Consider the following 17,927-nt stretch of genomic DNA (forward strand, 5'->3'; position numbering starts at 1 on the left):
ATCATTGTAACGTCATCCACACACTTGTCTAGGTTTGTTTTATAGGGGTTTAGCGTCCCAAAGCTACTCAGGCCATGAGGGATGCCTTAGTGAAGGGCTCCGGAAATTTCGACGATGTGGCGTTCTTTAAGGTGCACTGACATTACACAATACACTGGCCTCTAGAATTTCACCTCCATCGAAATTCGACCGCTCAGGCCGGGATTGAACGCGCGCCTTTCGGGTCAGCAGCCAAGTGCCATAACCACTGAGCCACCATGGCGACTGCATTTGTCTATACTCCATTTCATACGTAGCAGGCAATGCTGCCAAAGCTAGCACGCCTGTTCACGCAGACTAAGTCCGCGCGCAAAAAGTAGTTCGCCACACAACCAAAGCGAACGCAAGCTTATTTCGCAGTGACAAATCTCAAGTGCCGTGACTGGCCCCTCCTGTACATCGCTTTACCTCTTGCCACATTTTCGTCCTGCGACTCGTCAAGATTTCGAAAAGCAAAAAGTACACGTGGCGGTATGATACGCAGTTGGTAGAGCAAATCACTTCTACTCAATCCGCGCTCAAAAAGTAGTTGACTTTCCGTGAAAATTATGGCCAGAGAGCCCGAACACTGAGCGCCTCACAGCTTCGACTGTGATTTCCAGTGCTACCACATCGTTTTATACTGCTTAGTATTCGTCCAAACAATGACCGGAGTTTCGAAAAGAACTAATGATGGCGGAGTAATATGGTTTCGCGGATGCACTACTTCAGCAACCTCCGCAGCGTTGCGTGCTATGCATGAAACAGAGCATAGAGTGCTAGAACAGCATGTTCTGATGTGTACTTTAGCGACTTTTGCCGGTAACCCACCGGCTCTACATAGTTTTTCGAGGTCTAGGAAGTGAACCATTGCCCTGAAGAAAGAACTGTCATGGCTTCAGAGGAAATAGGAAGTGGTTTGTTTTGGGGAACAAACTTCCCTGCACATAAAAGGATGTTGCTGGTTTCAGATGCAATGGTAAAAATCTGCTTTCCACTAAAGGGCCTTCTCCATCTCTTCTCACAACAGGGGGTGCTGCTTATGGGGTGTACAGGCCAGTTCACACAACAGTCATGACAGTGTCCAGAAATGAGGCAAGGTGCAGGACTGGGGTCACCATAGCCACTGTGGCAGATATTAGTGCAATAGCATTTAGACTGTCATCTGACAGAAAATTTCAGGCTTCTCTGTCACGCAATTTCGTGATTGGTCAGGAAGGTCATGATGTCATTGGCGCTACATGAACACCAGTGGATGAATCATGGGGTACCACTAAATTTGAAAATCTGAAGACCCCCAAGATTTGGAACTAGGCTCAACCCAGAAAATGGATTAAGGTGGATTAGTGGGTGGGGTTAGTGAGTTGCATTAATATGAACCGGTTACAGCCAGAGTTTTGGGGTAAAAATTAAGAGAACATTAGACAGTCATTGTAGACACCATAGCAGGGCGGAAATGCCAAAAATAGCCAGAACATTTCACCAACACTGTTCTCACTTCTAGTTATTGATCATTTCGCTCTCGCCCTACCATAAGCTTGCTGTCCAGGTTAGCTCAGTTAGTAGGGCGGCTGCTTCAGTGAAGCGGTGGTCCGGTTTCAAACCCCAAACCAAGACGAATTTTTCCTTTAACTACGGAGTTTCTGAGAAAGCTGTATAGCTTTTCTTTGTAGCCGTGAGGCTGTGATCGGGTGGACGTCAATGAGTAATTACTCCCTTATTACAAATCTACTCCGCCTGGGGGGATTCCCCTAAAACATTTGTCGAGGCAAACTAAATGCAGTCACATTTTCTTCTTTAAGTATGTCATTAAGGAGGCCCTGAAGTTTTTATAGGGCCAGTGTCGTGTGTTTATCAGACGAGGAATTGAAGACAGTGTGGTGGAACGAAGGAGAGTGGGGCAGTCCAGCATTGCCTGTAGCCTTGGCTACACTGTAGCTGTCATGTTCAAAAGTTGTTCCCTGTGTCTGCAGTGGAACAAAGCTGCGGGTGGCTGTTGCCTACTGGCTCATCTGCTGGCCATCGTGGTCATAGTGTCCTCAATAGACTTCTTTCAATGGAGTCGGCTAGATTTGGTGACAAACTTGTGGCTGCATGCATCAGGGGCGCAGTGCAGCGCATGGCGAGGTTCACTTGGTGAACTTGTCTGCACAGCTGCACGCTTAATTAGTAACCCTTTTGAGAGGGTGACGTGCCCCCAGTGTCAGGCCTGTATAGGCGGCCATGACAAAGCAATTGTGCATATGGTAAATACATTAACTGTGGCAACTGCTACCCTATGCCAGATGTGGCTGGGCAAGCCCGTTGTGGTGGGTTACCATATTTGCCATACGGCTGTATGGCTGTGCTAAAGCTGTCTGATGCTTCAGATCTGTGCTCCACAGTGGAACGGAGGCAAGCCTCCGAAACAGGACGAGTGCTGTTCACACTTCATGTGTTTTTGAAGTACGGTGAATAGAGAGAGCGTTGCGGCATACGGCGATCTGTTTACTTTCACGTGACATCCTGGTGGGGTCCTTGCCTTGTTTGGTCACAGTTAATCGAAAATGCGCTTCACGTATGGCTCTTCCAGACAAAAACCAGAGTTTTCGCAAAAGCTGTACTAGCAGCACCATCTCTGAACGGTGACCAATAGACGAAAGCAGATGCCACAGAACAAAATGTGGTCCTTGTTCATGGGCATTCTTTCACATGAGGAGCACTCTTGTCACTCTCAGTTACGAATTGCTGAGTTATCACACGCATACACTCACACTCATACACATTCATCATACTCAGTTGTCACACTTGCCCGCTCACTGCAGTTTGCACAACTAGCAGCAAGCCACCGAAACACCACTACTACGGCACCCGAATACTATTTCTGAGTGGTCCTCTTTTACCTCATTTCTGGCACTTGGCATTGGCTGCCATTCTTCGAATTTCGGCTTGAAAAATGAGTTTTTGGGAGTGGTTCTTCACACACTCACTACTATTACAAATGCCATCTTTTGTTTTTATAGTTTATGGGGGCTTAACATCCCAAAATGACTCGGGCTATGAAGGACGCCGTAGTGAAGAGCTCCAGAAATTTCCATCACCTGGGGTCATATCCAAATCTAAACACACTAAGTAAAATTCACCCCACACTTTACACACACAATTGTCCGTGGTGCCATGAAAAACCTACACTGTATCGCATCACATGGGCATGTCAAAAAGTCGACATCGTCCCAGTTATACAAAACCCAAGTGTGGAGCAATGGGAGGGTCTGCTCTCCAGCGACTGCCGCGATGACCAGATCGGTTTGATACGGCGAGCTCAGCTGACGGCAGCATCCAGCGGAGCCCTGGAATAGGGGCAACCGACCGTTGCGGATGGACTCATCTGACCACATAAAAAAACCTTGTGCTAGAGCTGAATAAAGTTATCCTATCCTATCCTATCACCTGGGGTTCCTTAACGTGCACTGACATCGAAGCATTCAAGTTGCCTGATATACTGTCTACAACGAGTGTCTAATGTCCTTGAGATTTGTCCGCCAGAACTCCAGCTATAATCGGTTCCATTACCTTAATATGGTATGCCTGAGTTATGGAATGTTCTAGTATCTTCCGTTGGATTATCCTTTGGGATTATACTAATCTGAACCACTAATCCACCTTAATGTATTTTCTCCAGTGTACCTACTTCTAAAGTTTTGGGGGTTCTTTGGAATTTTGGGGGGTGGACTGACTTCCAAATATTGAGGGTCCTCAGATGTTCGAATTTGACGGGGCCGTATGATTGGTGCACATGGTGTTGGGAATTTTGTGACGGAGAAGCCGGAAATTTTCTGTGCGACTACAGCCGAAATGGTATCTCTCGTTGCTGTGCAGGTGACCCTGTGGAAGGAGTCGCGTGATGGGTCTTGGGCCTGCATCAGCGACACGGGCCGCAACGAGGACACCGAGTACTCGGAGAAGGACACCGTCTGAAGTGGCCGCCAGTTGTCACAGTGGCGAGTGTCCTCGAGTGGCGAGCAGAGCACGTTCCGAGCTCAACACACTTTCATGGTGGAATGAGCTTGGGCTGCTGGAGAACCGCCAAGGTCATCATTTGCTTCTTTCTGTCAACACCTGGAGTACAAGCGCCGACTTTCCAGTCACAGAAAACAGTTTACGTGGCATCGACAGGTGGCATCAACAGGGACAGCTACTCGTGGATTGTGAATGAGGCATTTTCCACCTATCAGTAGAAACAGCAATCAGACTGGTGCAGGGGTTCCCAAACTGAGTCCGCAGAACATTTGGCAGCAAAGACAAAAGACAGCGATACTTTCTAGGCAACGATGAGGTGAAGGACAAACTGTCTTTTCTAAAAAGGTGCACTGATCTTTGCTAGCTCGTCAGCCAGGCTTGCAAGAACCTTTGGGGAGTGCTTCTTACGTGAATTCGTGCGTCGCTCAACCTGCACCTTTTTACCCACTTTGTATTGGAACAAACCAGACTAATTTTTATTGCTCAGTGTTTAACTCTGCAGCCAGTCATTGTTGTTATTGAATGTACCTTTTTTTCAAAAATTTCTGAGCGCACGAGAACGAAACGAAGACTGATTGAAAGTACACACACCACAAAGCGCTGTACTTTAACTGATTTATTTACATGCGATGCACCCACATTTATACAATGCTTCACTGTCACTCGCAGAAAAAGTACAAACATCAAAACAAACATCGCGGTGATATGCCTGGCTACTCCTTGATAGTGGTGATGGCCGTCGTGCGAAGAACCAAGCCACTTCATAAACAAAAAATAAACAAACAGTATCCAGAGCGAGTAAACACGTGTAAGGGTAGCTTTTGCAACAGCCATTACTGGGGCATTATGTCTAAGAATTGATACTCCTTTGTACTTAACTGCACAGAAGGAATGCTGACACAATTATCTTTGAGTTTATAGATTTCACTAGCCTGAATAATCTCCCTTGTGGTTTTTTTCCCACACGTGCGCAGTACTGTGGTCTGCTTGAGATGTGTAACCAACTAGCCCGTCAGTTCATCCTGAGCAAATTCAGTTAGTCGCAACACTGTGATGTCCCTGTCATACAGGCACTTTCAATGGCTATTGACTCGAGAGCCTTTGAGATTCTCCATCACCATCGAAACTGGAAGGACGCACACGGCAGACTCTATCACCACGGAGAGTTTCCATCATCCCACACTAAGGTGTTCTGGCGCCACCATCGCTGCCAGTAATTTTGCAGGCATGCTAGCAATGGCTAGCAATCAGCTTACAAGGTCAACCTGAAAAGATGAAAGAAAAATTTATTTGTTGCAGTAATATTAATCACCCTTGAAACGAACTTCATTGTCGTGGGCAAGCTGTAGTAGCATGAATAGACTTGTGAAGAAGCTGGTGTTGGTTGTTTTTGTGTCACTGGCAACAGTGGTATTACGCTTGCTGCAGTGTTTGTAGCTGGCCTGTCTTTTTTTCTGGCAAATAAGTTGTGTATTTTAAAGTCCCAAGTTTTATTTATTTCACAATGCTGCAGGCCGGATTGGCCCGGGCAGTGGGGGCTCTATGCAGAAACATGACGCGTGGTAATACTGATAAGCACACTGCGTATCACATAAAGAAAGCAAAATAGATGAATATATGCAAATGCGTGCAAGTTTTGAGTGCAAAGCTTAGACATGCCTAATTTAGAAAATAATTATGGAGTTCTTCAATGTTAGTGGACCGAAAAACAGACTCTGGATACGCATTCCGGTCAGAGACAGTCTGTGAGAAGAAACTGTGTTTGTATGCATTTGTTTTAGCAAAAAGTGTCTACAAAGAGTTCCTTGGCACAGTGGGTCTTTGTAGTGCTCGGTTGCCCAAGGAATGAAGGAGAGGTAGTTCCAAGCTAAAATTTTATGAAGGAGGGAAAATGTGGTTGGTTTTTCTGTGCACATGGAGCAGAAGAATTTTATTATGTCCTTTAAAGGGACAGAACACTGAACTTTATGAACCGAAATTTTTTCAGCTCAATGGAAAGGCTGCTGTCTGAGGTGCTGTATTCCGCCGAGGTTTTACTATGAAAGCTGTGGGAAATTTTTGGCGGGAATTTTTAAATCAGTGCATGTGATTATTTTTATGTACCCTAATGCTGGAAACCATTGGTGTGCAAGGCAGAATGCACAAACTCTTACAGGTGGCTCCATTATGAAAGGAAGTAGTCAGTTGGCACACAACAGCAAATTCCGTTGTCACTTAAACGCTGAGGTTGATGACATCACATGGGCATCATCCATCCGGCGGAGGACTATTTAGAACAAAGCAAAAAATCATACTCGAGGGGCAATTGCTTTTTGGGTGTTCCTTTCATATTGGAGATGTCTGTACATCACAGATGCTCACAGGGTGCGAGTGCATTGTTGTGGTCCAAAAGTACTCTTCCTTTGCGTGCACAGCTGGAGCCAAGTTTGCGTAGGGCCTGCTCAGACACTTTGTTGTAACAGGGTGCTTGGGCATTTTTGCTTTTTTTTTTTTACCGACTCCAAGTTGCTTCAAACAGTGTTCTTTGTGCCTTTTTCTGTTTTACACGCAGTCTTAGTATACTCCGTTTCATACATAGCAAGCAACGCTGCAGAGGTTGCTGAAGTAGTGCATCCGCGAAATCATGTTACTCCGCCACGTATCATTCATTCAAAAGGGTCGAAATTTGGGCTGGTTGGTGCATGATCTTAGGATAAAAAACAGCGCAAACGGGGACGAAGCAGAGAGAGGGACACGAGCGTCGTGTCCCTCTCTCTGCTTCGTCCCCGTTTGCGCTGTTTTTTAGCCTCAGATCATTCATTCTTCTCGAAACTCCAGTCTGGAATACAAAGAGCGGTATAAAACGATGTGGTTGCATTGAAAATCACAGTCAAAGCTGTGAGGCGCTCAGTGTCCGGGCTCTCTGGCTATGATTTTCACGGAAAGTGAACTACTTTTTGAGCGCGGATTTAGTAGAAGCGATTCGCCCTACCAACCGTGTATCATACCGCCACATGTACTTTTTGCTTCTCGAAATCTCGATGAGTTGCAGGACGAAAATGTGGCAAGAGGTAAAACGAAGTCCAGGAGGTGCCAGTCACAGCACTTAAGATTTGTTGCAACGAAATATGTTTGTGTTCGCTTTGGTTGTATGGTGAACTGCTTTTTGCATGCGGACTTAGCCTGCGCGAGCAGGTGCTCTAGCTTTGGCAGCGTTGCCTGCTGTGTATGCAATGGAGTATAGGCACTTCAGATACCGCCGTACCTGACGCACCTTTTGCAATATACTCATCTTGTGCTGTGCAGTGGTATAACCTGCAACTGCTGTCGTTTCCACAAATACTCCATTCCATGTCCATCTGCTGAGAATGTGTTGGTTACTGAGACATATGTCAAATCAGTGTCCTTTCTTTTGTACGTGGGAAACAGATGAGCATGTATGTATGCATCTGTCCACTTGCCAGAGTACTTGGTGCCGTCTGATGTCATAGGAGGCATCTTGTCCAGGTTTAGCCAGTGATTCTTTTGGTCAAACCCCAGAGGATTCTGGTGTGGGCTAGTTGGTTCACGCTTAATAAACAGATTCACAACAGCGCCACGGAACGGGGACAAGAAGGAACACGAAACACAGGACGGGCGCCGACTACCGACTCTTTATTGCGTGAAAAAAACCAGCACAGATTTATACCATTTTTCTGGACCACGTGATACACTGTCAGCCAGGAAACACAGCGAAGGAACATAGTGATTTGTGCTGGTTTTTTCACGCAATAAAGGGTTGGTAGTCAGCGCCCGTCCTGTGTTTCGTGTTCCTTCTCGTCCTCGTTTCGTAGCACTGTGTGAATCTGTTTATCAAACCCCAGACCAGAACGAATTTTTCTTTAACTACCAAGTTTCTGAGAAAGCTGTGTAGCCGTATGGCTACGCTTGGGTAGATGTCAATGAGTAATTACTCCCTTATTACAGTGGTTCTTTTGTGGCACAGAATTCGGACATCATCCGATGATGTCCACTGAGTAAGATGCATTGTAGGCCTAGGACTCTGATGATGCATGTACCAATGAGACAAGCTACAGTGCCAAATTCTGACTCTTATTTTCATCTTGAAACATGTGCACAGCAGCCAGAAGAAGAGCATGAAATTAGGACAACAAGACGGGAATTGGCAGCAATCACTGCGGAAAGCAAAGCCAGCACTGAACTGATAGAAAAAATGAAACAAAAATGATAGGTGTAATGTTGAGAGATTGGAAGCGGGTTAATGACAGCCTAGTCGAAATCAAGAGGAAGAAGTGGGCTTGTGCAGGGCATGTAATGCGAAGGCAAGATAACCGCTGGTCCTTAAGGGTAACGGAGTGGATTCCAGGAGAAGGCAAACGTAGCAGGGGGCGGCAGAAAGTTAGGTGGGCAGATGAGATTAAGAAGTTTGGATAGGGTGGCTGCAACTGGCGAAGGACAGGGTTAATTGGAGAGACATGGGAGAGGCCTTTGCCCTGCAGTGGGCGTAGTCAGGCTGATGATGGTGAAGCAGAGTCTAAGATCCTCCAGACTGCAAGTAACTCTTATGCTGTGCCTTTACTGTATGTTTGGCTGGTGAAAACTTGCTAGAGCATGATGCTGAGTACTTGTGCTGTCCCCACATGTTTTGTATGCTTGCTTTGTATAATGGATATTTGTACATCACAGGGGCTTGAAGCACAGCATGCCTCACTTATAGAAACTGTAAAGTGCAGTTGATTTGCAGCTGCCTGTGGCTAATGATCGGAGCCGTTTCTTTTGTCAACATGAATGTTTGTGTGCAGGAAATTCATTGATGCCTGCTAATACATTGCTAGTCTTGTGATGACGTGCCAACAACAAAGATTCATAGCACAGAATTTGACTTCTTTCTTTAGGGGTTATGAGAACAGCAGTCAACTTTTGTTATTTACTTGTTTATTAAATATGTGCACCTCTGACCAGCAGCAGTCCTTTGTTCTGCATGGAGGCAGTGCATGTGGCAAGTGTTTTGGGATACCGACGAGGGTGATGCAGTAATCCGGAGCATTTGTGTTGCAGGCATTACACTTTGTATTTCAATGTGGCGGCATTAGAAGCTTCATCGTGAAAAAAATTAGGCAAGTGGTGCACAATACATGGAGCAACTAGAGTAACTGTATATGCTACCAAAGGCAGCAGAGTTGCGCGTCTGTTTTCAAAATGCCCCTCGCCTCTCCACTGGTAGAGCACCATCACGTGGTGTCCAAGCAACCGTGTACTGCTGAGAAGGGCATGTTCAGGACACTTTTTGTAATTCCCGACGCTGCCGCTGCAGCGAACTGGATTGACAGACAGCCAAGTTTGAAGCGTATCCACTATCCAACGGCTGTTTACGTTCGCTGCTGTGGGGTGTCTAGCGTGCGTAGCTCTCGCTTTTTTTTTTTGCTGAAAGTTGCATTGAGGTTTTTTTACCGAAAACAGGCTGGACTTGCAGCTCTGCACTTGGTGGTAACACCTGATGGTAACATGCCAGGTGTGTAGCTGCTCTAAGCACCAAAGGATGCAGATGTCATGAAGAGGCGAAATACGGGCTGGTTGGTGCATGTTTGAAGAATTGGATAAAACAGCGCAACAGAAGACGAGACAAGAGAAGGACAAACACCAGCGCTGACTAACAACCAAATGGTTTATTGCTACAGGCAAGGCAGCATATAAATGAAATGGCCCAAGTAAAAACACAAGAAAAGCATGAGAAAAAGATACTGCACAACCACGTAACCTGACTGAAAAAATAGGCACCTCACTGATCAGTGACGTGCCAGCAGGTACCGTAAAAGTTTAAATGAAATTGGAGGAGGTAGAAATAGAAGACTGCGACACTGGCTTTTGGACAGCAGTGGTGAAATGTGTGGACATTTCTCTGCTACTATTTTAAACTAATCAGAGTCTGCTTGTAACTCATAATGATGGAACAGCTCAAACACAGACAGACCAAGAAGGAGACAAGACACACACACAGCGCTGAACTTGCATCTTAGTTGTAAGTTCAGAGCTGTGTGTGTGCGTCTTTGTCTTGGTCTGTGTGTGTTTGCGCTGTTGAACCATCATTATGAATCTACACAAACTAGCCCATCTGCAGTTCTACTGCTTGTAACTCACTGTTGCCTTGGGTGGCATGATATATCGGGAGTTCAGGCCCAATGTCACACTTGTGCTCAGTTCTCTTGTCGTGTGGCTACGTAGTCCAAACTGACTCCCAAAGGGGGGAGGGAAATGTTGAGATTTAAGACTACAAATATCAAGTGCGAGGTTTCGACCCCGCCTGCAGCGGCCGCATTTCAATGCAGACAAAGCAAGACAGCTGTGTACGATGCGATGTCAATGCACACTGAAGAACCCCAGGTGGTCAGTATTAATCCGCAGCCCTTCACTACAGCATCCCACGTCAGTTTGGGACGTTAAACCCCCGTACATCACACCATCACCAGATTAAGGAGAATACCAAGGTTGCACACAAAAATATATGGAGGGCACTTAAAACTGCTTGCTTGCTGTGAAGGCGAAAGCATGAATGTCTCATCCTGAGTATATGCCGTTGGTTGGAGTCCCTGTCACGAGCTCCAACTGGACTAGCAGCTGTACGCTATGTGGAATGAGAAATCCACCTGGAATGCTCTATGACGAATGGTTGCATCACAACTGTGAAACGAAAGTTGGGAAATTTTAAACGCACATATGTCATCGGTTGAAATCCTTACCGCAAGCTAGCTTGCAACTTGACTAAGAGACGTATGCTATATGCGTCAAGAAATCATATGACACCTCCTGTAATGCTCTGCAACGAGCAGCTGCATCAATTTTGATACGAAAATTGGTTTTCGAAGACACAGTAACTATCTCGCATCTTAAACACCTCAACCGCACTTTAAGGTAAGAGGTAAAGAGACTGGGAAGGCATACAATTGAAGCTGCATTATGTCATCGGTTCTAATCCCTGTCACAAGCTAGCCTCCAACTTGACTAGCACACGTAAGCTTATGCAGTGACGAATCCTACGACACCACCCACAACGGTGTGTGACAAACGATAGCAGCACAATTATGATACAAAAGTGGGGGAAACAAAACATCGCATTGAGTTCCGCCAGTTTTACCCTATTAGCAAATGGCGCGTCTAAGGCTATTGGGAGGGTGGATGCTCCTGGTATCTGCTGTGCTAGCCAATCATCGCACTTGCCTTTTGGTGGGTAGACGATAGTTATTGTGACGCCATCTTCTTGGGGCCATCTCTCGGCTTCAATGCCGGGCGCCAACGCAATTTCGTCTAATGGGGCTAGTAAGGCTTTCCCCTTAAAATTGGAGGGGACAATTAAGCTCCACCTGAAGGGTATATGACGCGATAACGGTAAAAGGTTAATGTCCATTCATAGCTAAGTATTGCCGCTAATGTTTGTAGTGTATGTTTGTTCATTCTTCAAAGCTGCCAGCACGCCGCTTTATCGCTTTGTTTGTGATGCAAGACGTGCCTAGATTTATTTCGATTGATTGCATCCAGGCGGAGCCGATTCTACATTGTTCCGGAATGTTCTGGTAGCTTTCCAAGATTTATCTCGAAAGTTCGCTATCAGCTTCAAAAAGAGCACAGCCGAGAGCGGCAGGCATATGCTGTTCGACGACCGCCAAGCACGCTTGTTGCTACGTCGCCACCGAGTGGTTCATTTCTTTGTGGGCGCAAGTCAGCCCAAATAAAGAGTTTCGTTTCGAAGACATTCTCGCTGTTTTCCTGTTCGCCGGGCTGCAGTCACTATTACGTGACAGTATACAGCTAAATATAACACTAGCGACAATGCTGAGGAGGCTTCAAACCTCATCAATCTTAAGCCCTTGCAGGCTTTCACTAATCACTAGAGCGGACCTCAGTCCCCTATGTCCAAAATCTAGTGACGTTGCTACACAAAATCACATTATATGGGGATGTCGAGCAAAGCCCCCCCTCCCCCTCCCAAAAAAAGCTCATGCCATCCCCGGACCTGGATTCCTGGGAACGCCTACTCCAAGACAAAGAAGCACAGCAAGATGTGGTGGAATGGGCTGTGGAGGTCGTCTCAGAAATGGGGCTACCTAGTGGACCAATTCAGGCTCAGCAGAGAAGAGAACCTTTTATTCTGTTATATAAAAGTTTTACATCCATCCATCCTGTCCTTCTGTCCGTCCATCCATCCATAAATTCAGCATAGCATCGTCAGCAGTGCAGTACATCAGAATACAGCTAATGCAAGCTAACCAGCATGCTGGTTAATTAATATTGAATAGTTAACTTTTTAACTGCTACAGTTGGGCTTCTAATTGAGAGGCGTGTCACCCACTCATATCCATGTCAGTTTTTAGAATTTTGAAAATGCGGTTACCCTCGGTGCTGTGGCCAAACAAACTTTGGCTACATCGCGCCAAAATACATGTACTTTTGAGAAGCTTGCAGGCAAAGCAACCTCTCCATGGCACGTAACTCGCTGAAATAACGAAAATTTGTTTGGCCAAAGCGCCGAGGGTAACTGCGTTTTAGAAATTCTAAAAACTGCTATGGACATTAAAGGTGCACTAAAGAGAAATCGGAACTCGTCTTTTTACCGTGAGAACTCAATCTGCATGTTCCGAGCATTCTTAGAAACTGAATTACTGTCCTGCATGGCCAATTTCCCTAATTTAAATCGGATTAAACATCCCGGCTCCTGCCTTTTTTTGAACTCTCCACTGATGGTAGGACTCAACCAACGCGTGGAGTGCCTTGCCTGGTGACGCGCTTGTCAGCAATGAGGTGGGGGGCTAGATCGTTGCTGCCGAGCTGCTTAGGTCGCAGACTGGTTTTCGCCTCAGCTGGCATGGATGACGACCGCCGCGGACGATCTAGTACTGCGTGTGGACTACCCTCAAGAATTTGCAATTTCTGCTAAACAACTGCGAGAATGTGGTTACTCGTCTGAAGCCGCGGCTCAGTTACAAGAAGACTGTGGTTTTCTGTTTGGCTGGAACCAACGCGGCGGATTAAGAATTAACCTTGGAAAATAAGACCTTCGCCAAGCGTTTATAGTTTCGATGTCTGGGAGTAGAGATATTCGCTGAAAATCCATTCACAAGGCTACCGACAGGCTGCCCTCACCTTCCGTGGCTCCGATTTGAAGAGCCAGTGGAGAGTATGCTATGCTGAATGTGTGGGCAAGCAGACAAAACTGCGGAACACTTGGCTCTCTGCTGCCAAGGCTTTTCTAGTCCACCACGGATGACAAGTTGTACAGGCGTTTGGGTCTCATTTCCCACCCAGCTAGAGGAACTGGATCGCGATCACAGCAGCAAACGTAGTATCCGAGCCCCAGTGGAGACCATCGAGAAGCACCTTGCTGGATGGTGGGTGCTGTGTGCCGACGACACTAGGAGCACCTCTAAAAACACTGGTTGGGGGTGTCATGTGGCAGCAGTCACTGAAATGGCCACCAAGCTTACGATGTGCTGCTGTCATTTCTGTTCCAGTTGTACATATGTGTGCGTGTGTTCATGTGTGTGCATGCATTCTGTGTAGGGAGTGATTGGTTGTGTGTGCACTGTGCATGTGTTTGTGTACTCTGGCGGGGCACCGCACAAGCTGTGCTCGTCTGATTCAAAGTGCAAGGCCACAATCATCATCAGGCTGTCTCGGCTAGCTGGGCGCTCCACTGTTTCACAGGGTTGAAAGAATTTTCATGCAGGATCTCAGAAGATTTGGCGTGCATAGAAATTTCATGGAGTGCAGTTTCTAACTACACACAGGGCTTCGATGGCGCACTGCGCTCGATGCCACTGTGATGCTTCAAGCTATTGAAAGCAAAGAAAGTTCCCTCTGCCCGCCCCTCAATATTGTTTTTTTGGGGAGGTTGTGAAGATTGAGTGACGCCTTCAAATATGAAAGACCTGAAGTGTTCTGGAGCCAGACCGTTTGTCTGGCTTTCATTGGTTACTGTCACATAACATGAAGTGCATATCTGCACATGTTTTTGTAAATAAGCTCTCCAGCAGTGTGGCCTGGAATAAAAGCCTTTATGTTCAACTTTTGTTTTTCAAACAAAGGCAGCCTCTGACTGATGCTTTGCGCATCCTCATGCGCTCACCAACTCCGACCATGAATCTTGTAAACCGACCTTCCAGCCTTTGCCTAGCAACAACGACACCACATTAAGTTTGTTGTGTGTGAAATAAATAATAAAATCAATATTGCCGCGACTGGAATTCGAACCTGCAGCGGCGTGAACAGATCAGCTTCGCTGGCCAGTGCTCTAGCGCACTATGCTATTGCCACAGCCAATCACGCCTCGAGTTAAGCTGCAACACACTCTTGCACTCTGCATTGCACATTGTCGTCTCCATCAGCTTCCAGGCGCGAATGGATCGGATCATCTTAGCCTCGATCAGAGCCTAAGCTAGTCTAATATCCTTGCCAGACTTGCCGACTACCCAGCAAAGCAAAACCATGAGCCAATCAGGCTAAACACATGCTTTCACACGTCTATTCTGGATAACTATGTTAAAACCCTACCCTTTTTCATCTATGTTCACAACAATTATATCATTATTTCTTGTCTGACAAAGTGGGAACTGCAGTTGGAAATGGTGCATTGCATATCTTGGTTGCACATATGAGGGTGTATGCGCTGACGTGACATGCGTGGACTGGGTGAAGGTAGCTTTGGGTTCTACTTTTTGGAACGCTTAAACAGATTCTTCTAAGATATTAACAAGGAAGAGCTAAACCGCTGCAGTGGGTCAGCGGCCTTACCGCGGCGCCTGGCCATGTCGGTACGACTTCAGTCAAGGAGAAATTCAGAAATCCTCATTTGCTGTGAATTGCACGTGCACCCTAAAGCGCCCCATGTGGTTAAAATTAATCTGGACCCATGATATATGGCATCCCTCATAGCTCACGTGTTGCTGACGAAAGTGACACAATTTACAATTAAATTTTTTCCCAATTTCTAGGGAGCTCAAGTTAGTCTTGCATCTGAAGAAGTTAATATTTAATTTGCATGTAATTGTTGTGTACGAAGGTGACCGGTGCCATAGGTGGAGCACAATACTACGTGGGAACACTTACATTTCCTCCTCCTCCTCATCATCCCTCGAAGCAGGCCAAAGAAAACACCTGAAACATCTGAAGGCAAAAAAGTCTCCTTATTTGCACTATATTTTATATTGTACTACGAAGGTGGCTAAGACCAACATTGTTATCTCTGCTTAGTTACAAACTTTCTAGAATGTGCTAACATATTACTACAATCTAAAAAATGAAAAATGCCTGCACTGTAGAACATGCACTTGAGAAATACTCCACCTACAAGGCTACCACACACCTCTTACACACAGTAAAGTTTACATCAACCGATCTAGCTAGTTCGTAAGATGAGGAGACACCAAGCCTCTGACATCTGGAGATGTGTGCCTCCTCCCATGTAATTAATGACTGCAGATGCTCCTTTTTGATGGCATTTCAGTTGCTGGGTGTGGAAGGACCCGATATGGAGGGGAGCAACTAGACGCCTACTTTCTGAGCGAAATCGCAATGTGCCTTGGCTTTTCTTCTGTCCAAAAAGGAGTTTCATTTTTCATGTTCATGTGCATGTGCTCATTTGGCTTGCTGGGGAGTGCTTTTCTATCGCAAACTACAGCTCTAAATATGGCCTCAGTCCTCTGCTGCACTTTCATAGTTTTGTTCAGCTTAAGTCACGTAGATCTCTACTTTTCTATGTTTCCAACTGTGACATTTTCTCCGCCTCCACCATCGTGTCCATCACTCCACCCGACATCTTAATCTGCATCTATTTTTGTTAGTCACCCACTCCTCTCTGTGACACCGATCGGCCCTGAGGGTAAACAAATGAAACAGAATGTAGTCTAAGCCAAGTCTGAGCAAGCACGCATTAAGTTCAGTTTAGTTTGCCACGCTGACCAGTCGTGAGTGGAGGGAAAAAAGCTGCCAAGTGGACGTGCCTCTGCCCCTACACTGGAAAGCAACAGGAACTAAGTAACCACTGACGACAACAGAGGTGAGGTCATTCAATAACGTTCCTCGCATTTATCACAATGCATACTCGCTGCTCAGTAATTTATTACCCCATTAGACATTCCGCACGGAGAGCCTACAATGATGTGTTCTGTTTGCACATGGCACCACAGTGCAATGGCAATCATTAACCCTGTGCCAACACTAGAGAGAGTAACTTACTTTCTGCCCAATATATGCTCAGTTCAACACTGGCAACTTGGTAAGGTAGAAGAAACAGCATGAAATATGCACACAGTGCTCAAGAAAGTTAGGAGAGCATGTCGTGTTTTTCGTATTTGAGTGTGAATCACTCATGTAGCTTGGTATGTTGAGGACACACAACATCAACGCACATTTCAAGTGCCATCCTAAACCTTAACCTGAGGATTCTACATGCAACGTACAATCCACGTAAAAGTATGCATTGACATTACCATGCACTTTATTATTTTCTTTGCCAGCAGCATTTCTACAGTTTTTGTTTTGCACCTTAGGGATACTCTCAAAGAGGAACACTCTCTTACATTCTTCGGAAAGCAGCATTTCTTTGCGTCGTTTCTGCTGCTTTTGGCAAAGGGGGCAAATCTGCCTGGTGCTGTATGAAAGGCGCTGCGGCGACCTGTGTGCACAGAAAAAAAGAGGGCCACACCCTTGTGCCAACACTGCAAGCCATATATACAGGTGATGATGATGATGATGCATTTTTTTTGGCGCAGAAGCAGCTTTGGTCAAAGATCTCCCTGGCACAAGGTGAGGTCAGAGACCCATTTTCCAAGCACTTCACCCCAAGCAGAAAATGAGCAACTGTTGCAGCTAAATATACAACCTGCCAGGCTGGGCTCTGTGGCCGAGGTGTTCTGCTGCTGAGTACAGGGTCTGGATATTTATTTGCATCTGTAGCAGCCACATCTCGGTGCAAGCAAAACAAGAGTGCACGTTTTCATAAAATGTGGTCGCAAATAATCCAGAACTGTCTGTTACACCATTTCCTCAAAGCTCACGTGCAGGTTCAAAATGTTAAACCCCACACACCCGAAAATAACTGCCACTTAGACAAGCAATGTTAATTAGCAGTTGCAACTTCTAACAATTTTCGTTTTCAGAAACTAAAATCTTTTCAGGTCTGCAAGTGTATAAGTCCACAAATATTTTCGAGCTTACTTTATTAAGGCTAATAAGCTTACCACGTGATGGGAGATGTTCACAGCAGGTGTTGTTAACTTGCATTAAGCTTTGCTCGTCACAGTCTGTGGCATAGGAAAAAAAATTGACAAAGTAAAACTACTATACAACGAAACAGCATGTATATAAGCTAATTTTGCTTCAGTTGTTGAAGCTCCTTTTCTAAACTATTTGTGCTGATTTCACATGAAATACATGCAAGACTAGGACAATACCCAGAACAGGCACTCGCAAAGTGGATTTTACAGAACGCTGCCAGGAAGTCCATAGAACGCCATCGCCCGTTCAGTTCTACGCCTTGCTCCTCGGTAAATTGGTTTTTGAGGAAAGGAAATGTATGTCTCCCATATCTGGGTGGACACCTAAACCTGTGGACAGGAGGAAGATGGGAGTGAACAAAGACACTGTATTCACTAGAGGCGCCTTTGTTGGTTCCAAGCCATCTGCCATGCCAGCTCGATGGCTTTGTTCACCAAGGTCTTTGTTCACTCCCATCTTCCTCCTGTTCCGTTTCCCCAGGTTTAGGTGTCCACCCAGATATGGGAGCTGGCATGGTGGTTCCGGTTTCTTAATGCGCGCTTCAGTTTGGAATATCTTTCTAATGTCACGCGTAAGAAATTGTTAAAAGATTTGCTGGACTCTGTCTTTCCGGAGCCAATCTATCGATCTCTGATCGGTCCTGATGATCCGGAGGCCAAGCAGGA

The 17,927-nt window shown here is 45.9% G+C and overlaps 2 protein-coding genes across 4 annotated transcripts in view; one reads left to right on the forward strand and one right to left on the reverse strand.

Moving 5' to 3' along the window:
• LOC149337800 (uncharacterized) overlaps nt 1-4,228 on the forward strand; it is a 29,285-nt gene extending 25,057 nt beyond the window's left edge. For all 3 annotated transcript variants that reach the window (XM_089553531.1, XM_089553529.1, XM_089553530.1), the window contains exon 8: nt 3,877-4,228. Coding sequence is in view for 2 of the 3 variants with exons in the window: in XM_089553529.1 (XP_089409655.1) it covers nt 3,877-3,975 (99 nt within the window). In the remaining variant the exon portion in view is untranslated. The remainder of the gene's footprint in view (nt 1-3,876) is intronic.
• A 187-nt stretch (nt 4,229-4,415) lies between these two features.
• LOC149337801 (uncharacterized) overlaps nt 4,416-17,927 on the reverse strand; it is a 31,563-nt gene continuing 18,051 nt past the window's right edge. The window contains exons 3-5 of the mRNA XM_089553532.1: nt 17,226-17,288; nt 16,566-16,660; nt 4,416-5,282 (exon numbers count right to left, since the gene is read on the reverse strand). Coding sequence (XP_089409658.1) covers nt 5,265-5,282; nt 16,566-16,660; nt 17,226-17,288 — 176 coding nt within the window. The 3' untranslated portion in view covers nt 4,416-5,264. The remainder of the gene's footprint in view (nt 5,283-16,565; nt 16,661-17,225; nt 17,289-17,927) is intronic.

Source organism: Amblyomma mixtum, chromosome 7 (assembly GCF_055824585.1).
Source record: "Amblyomma mixtum isolate Tamu chromosome 7, ASM5582458v1, whole genome shotgun sequence".
In the NCBI taxonomy this organism is placed as follows: Eukaryota; Metazoa; Arthropoda; class Arachnida; order Ixodida; family Ixodidae; genus Amblyomma; species Amblyomma mixtum.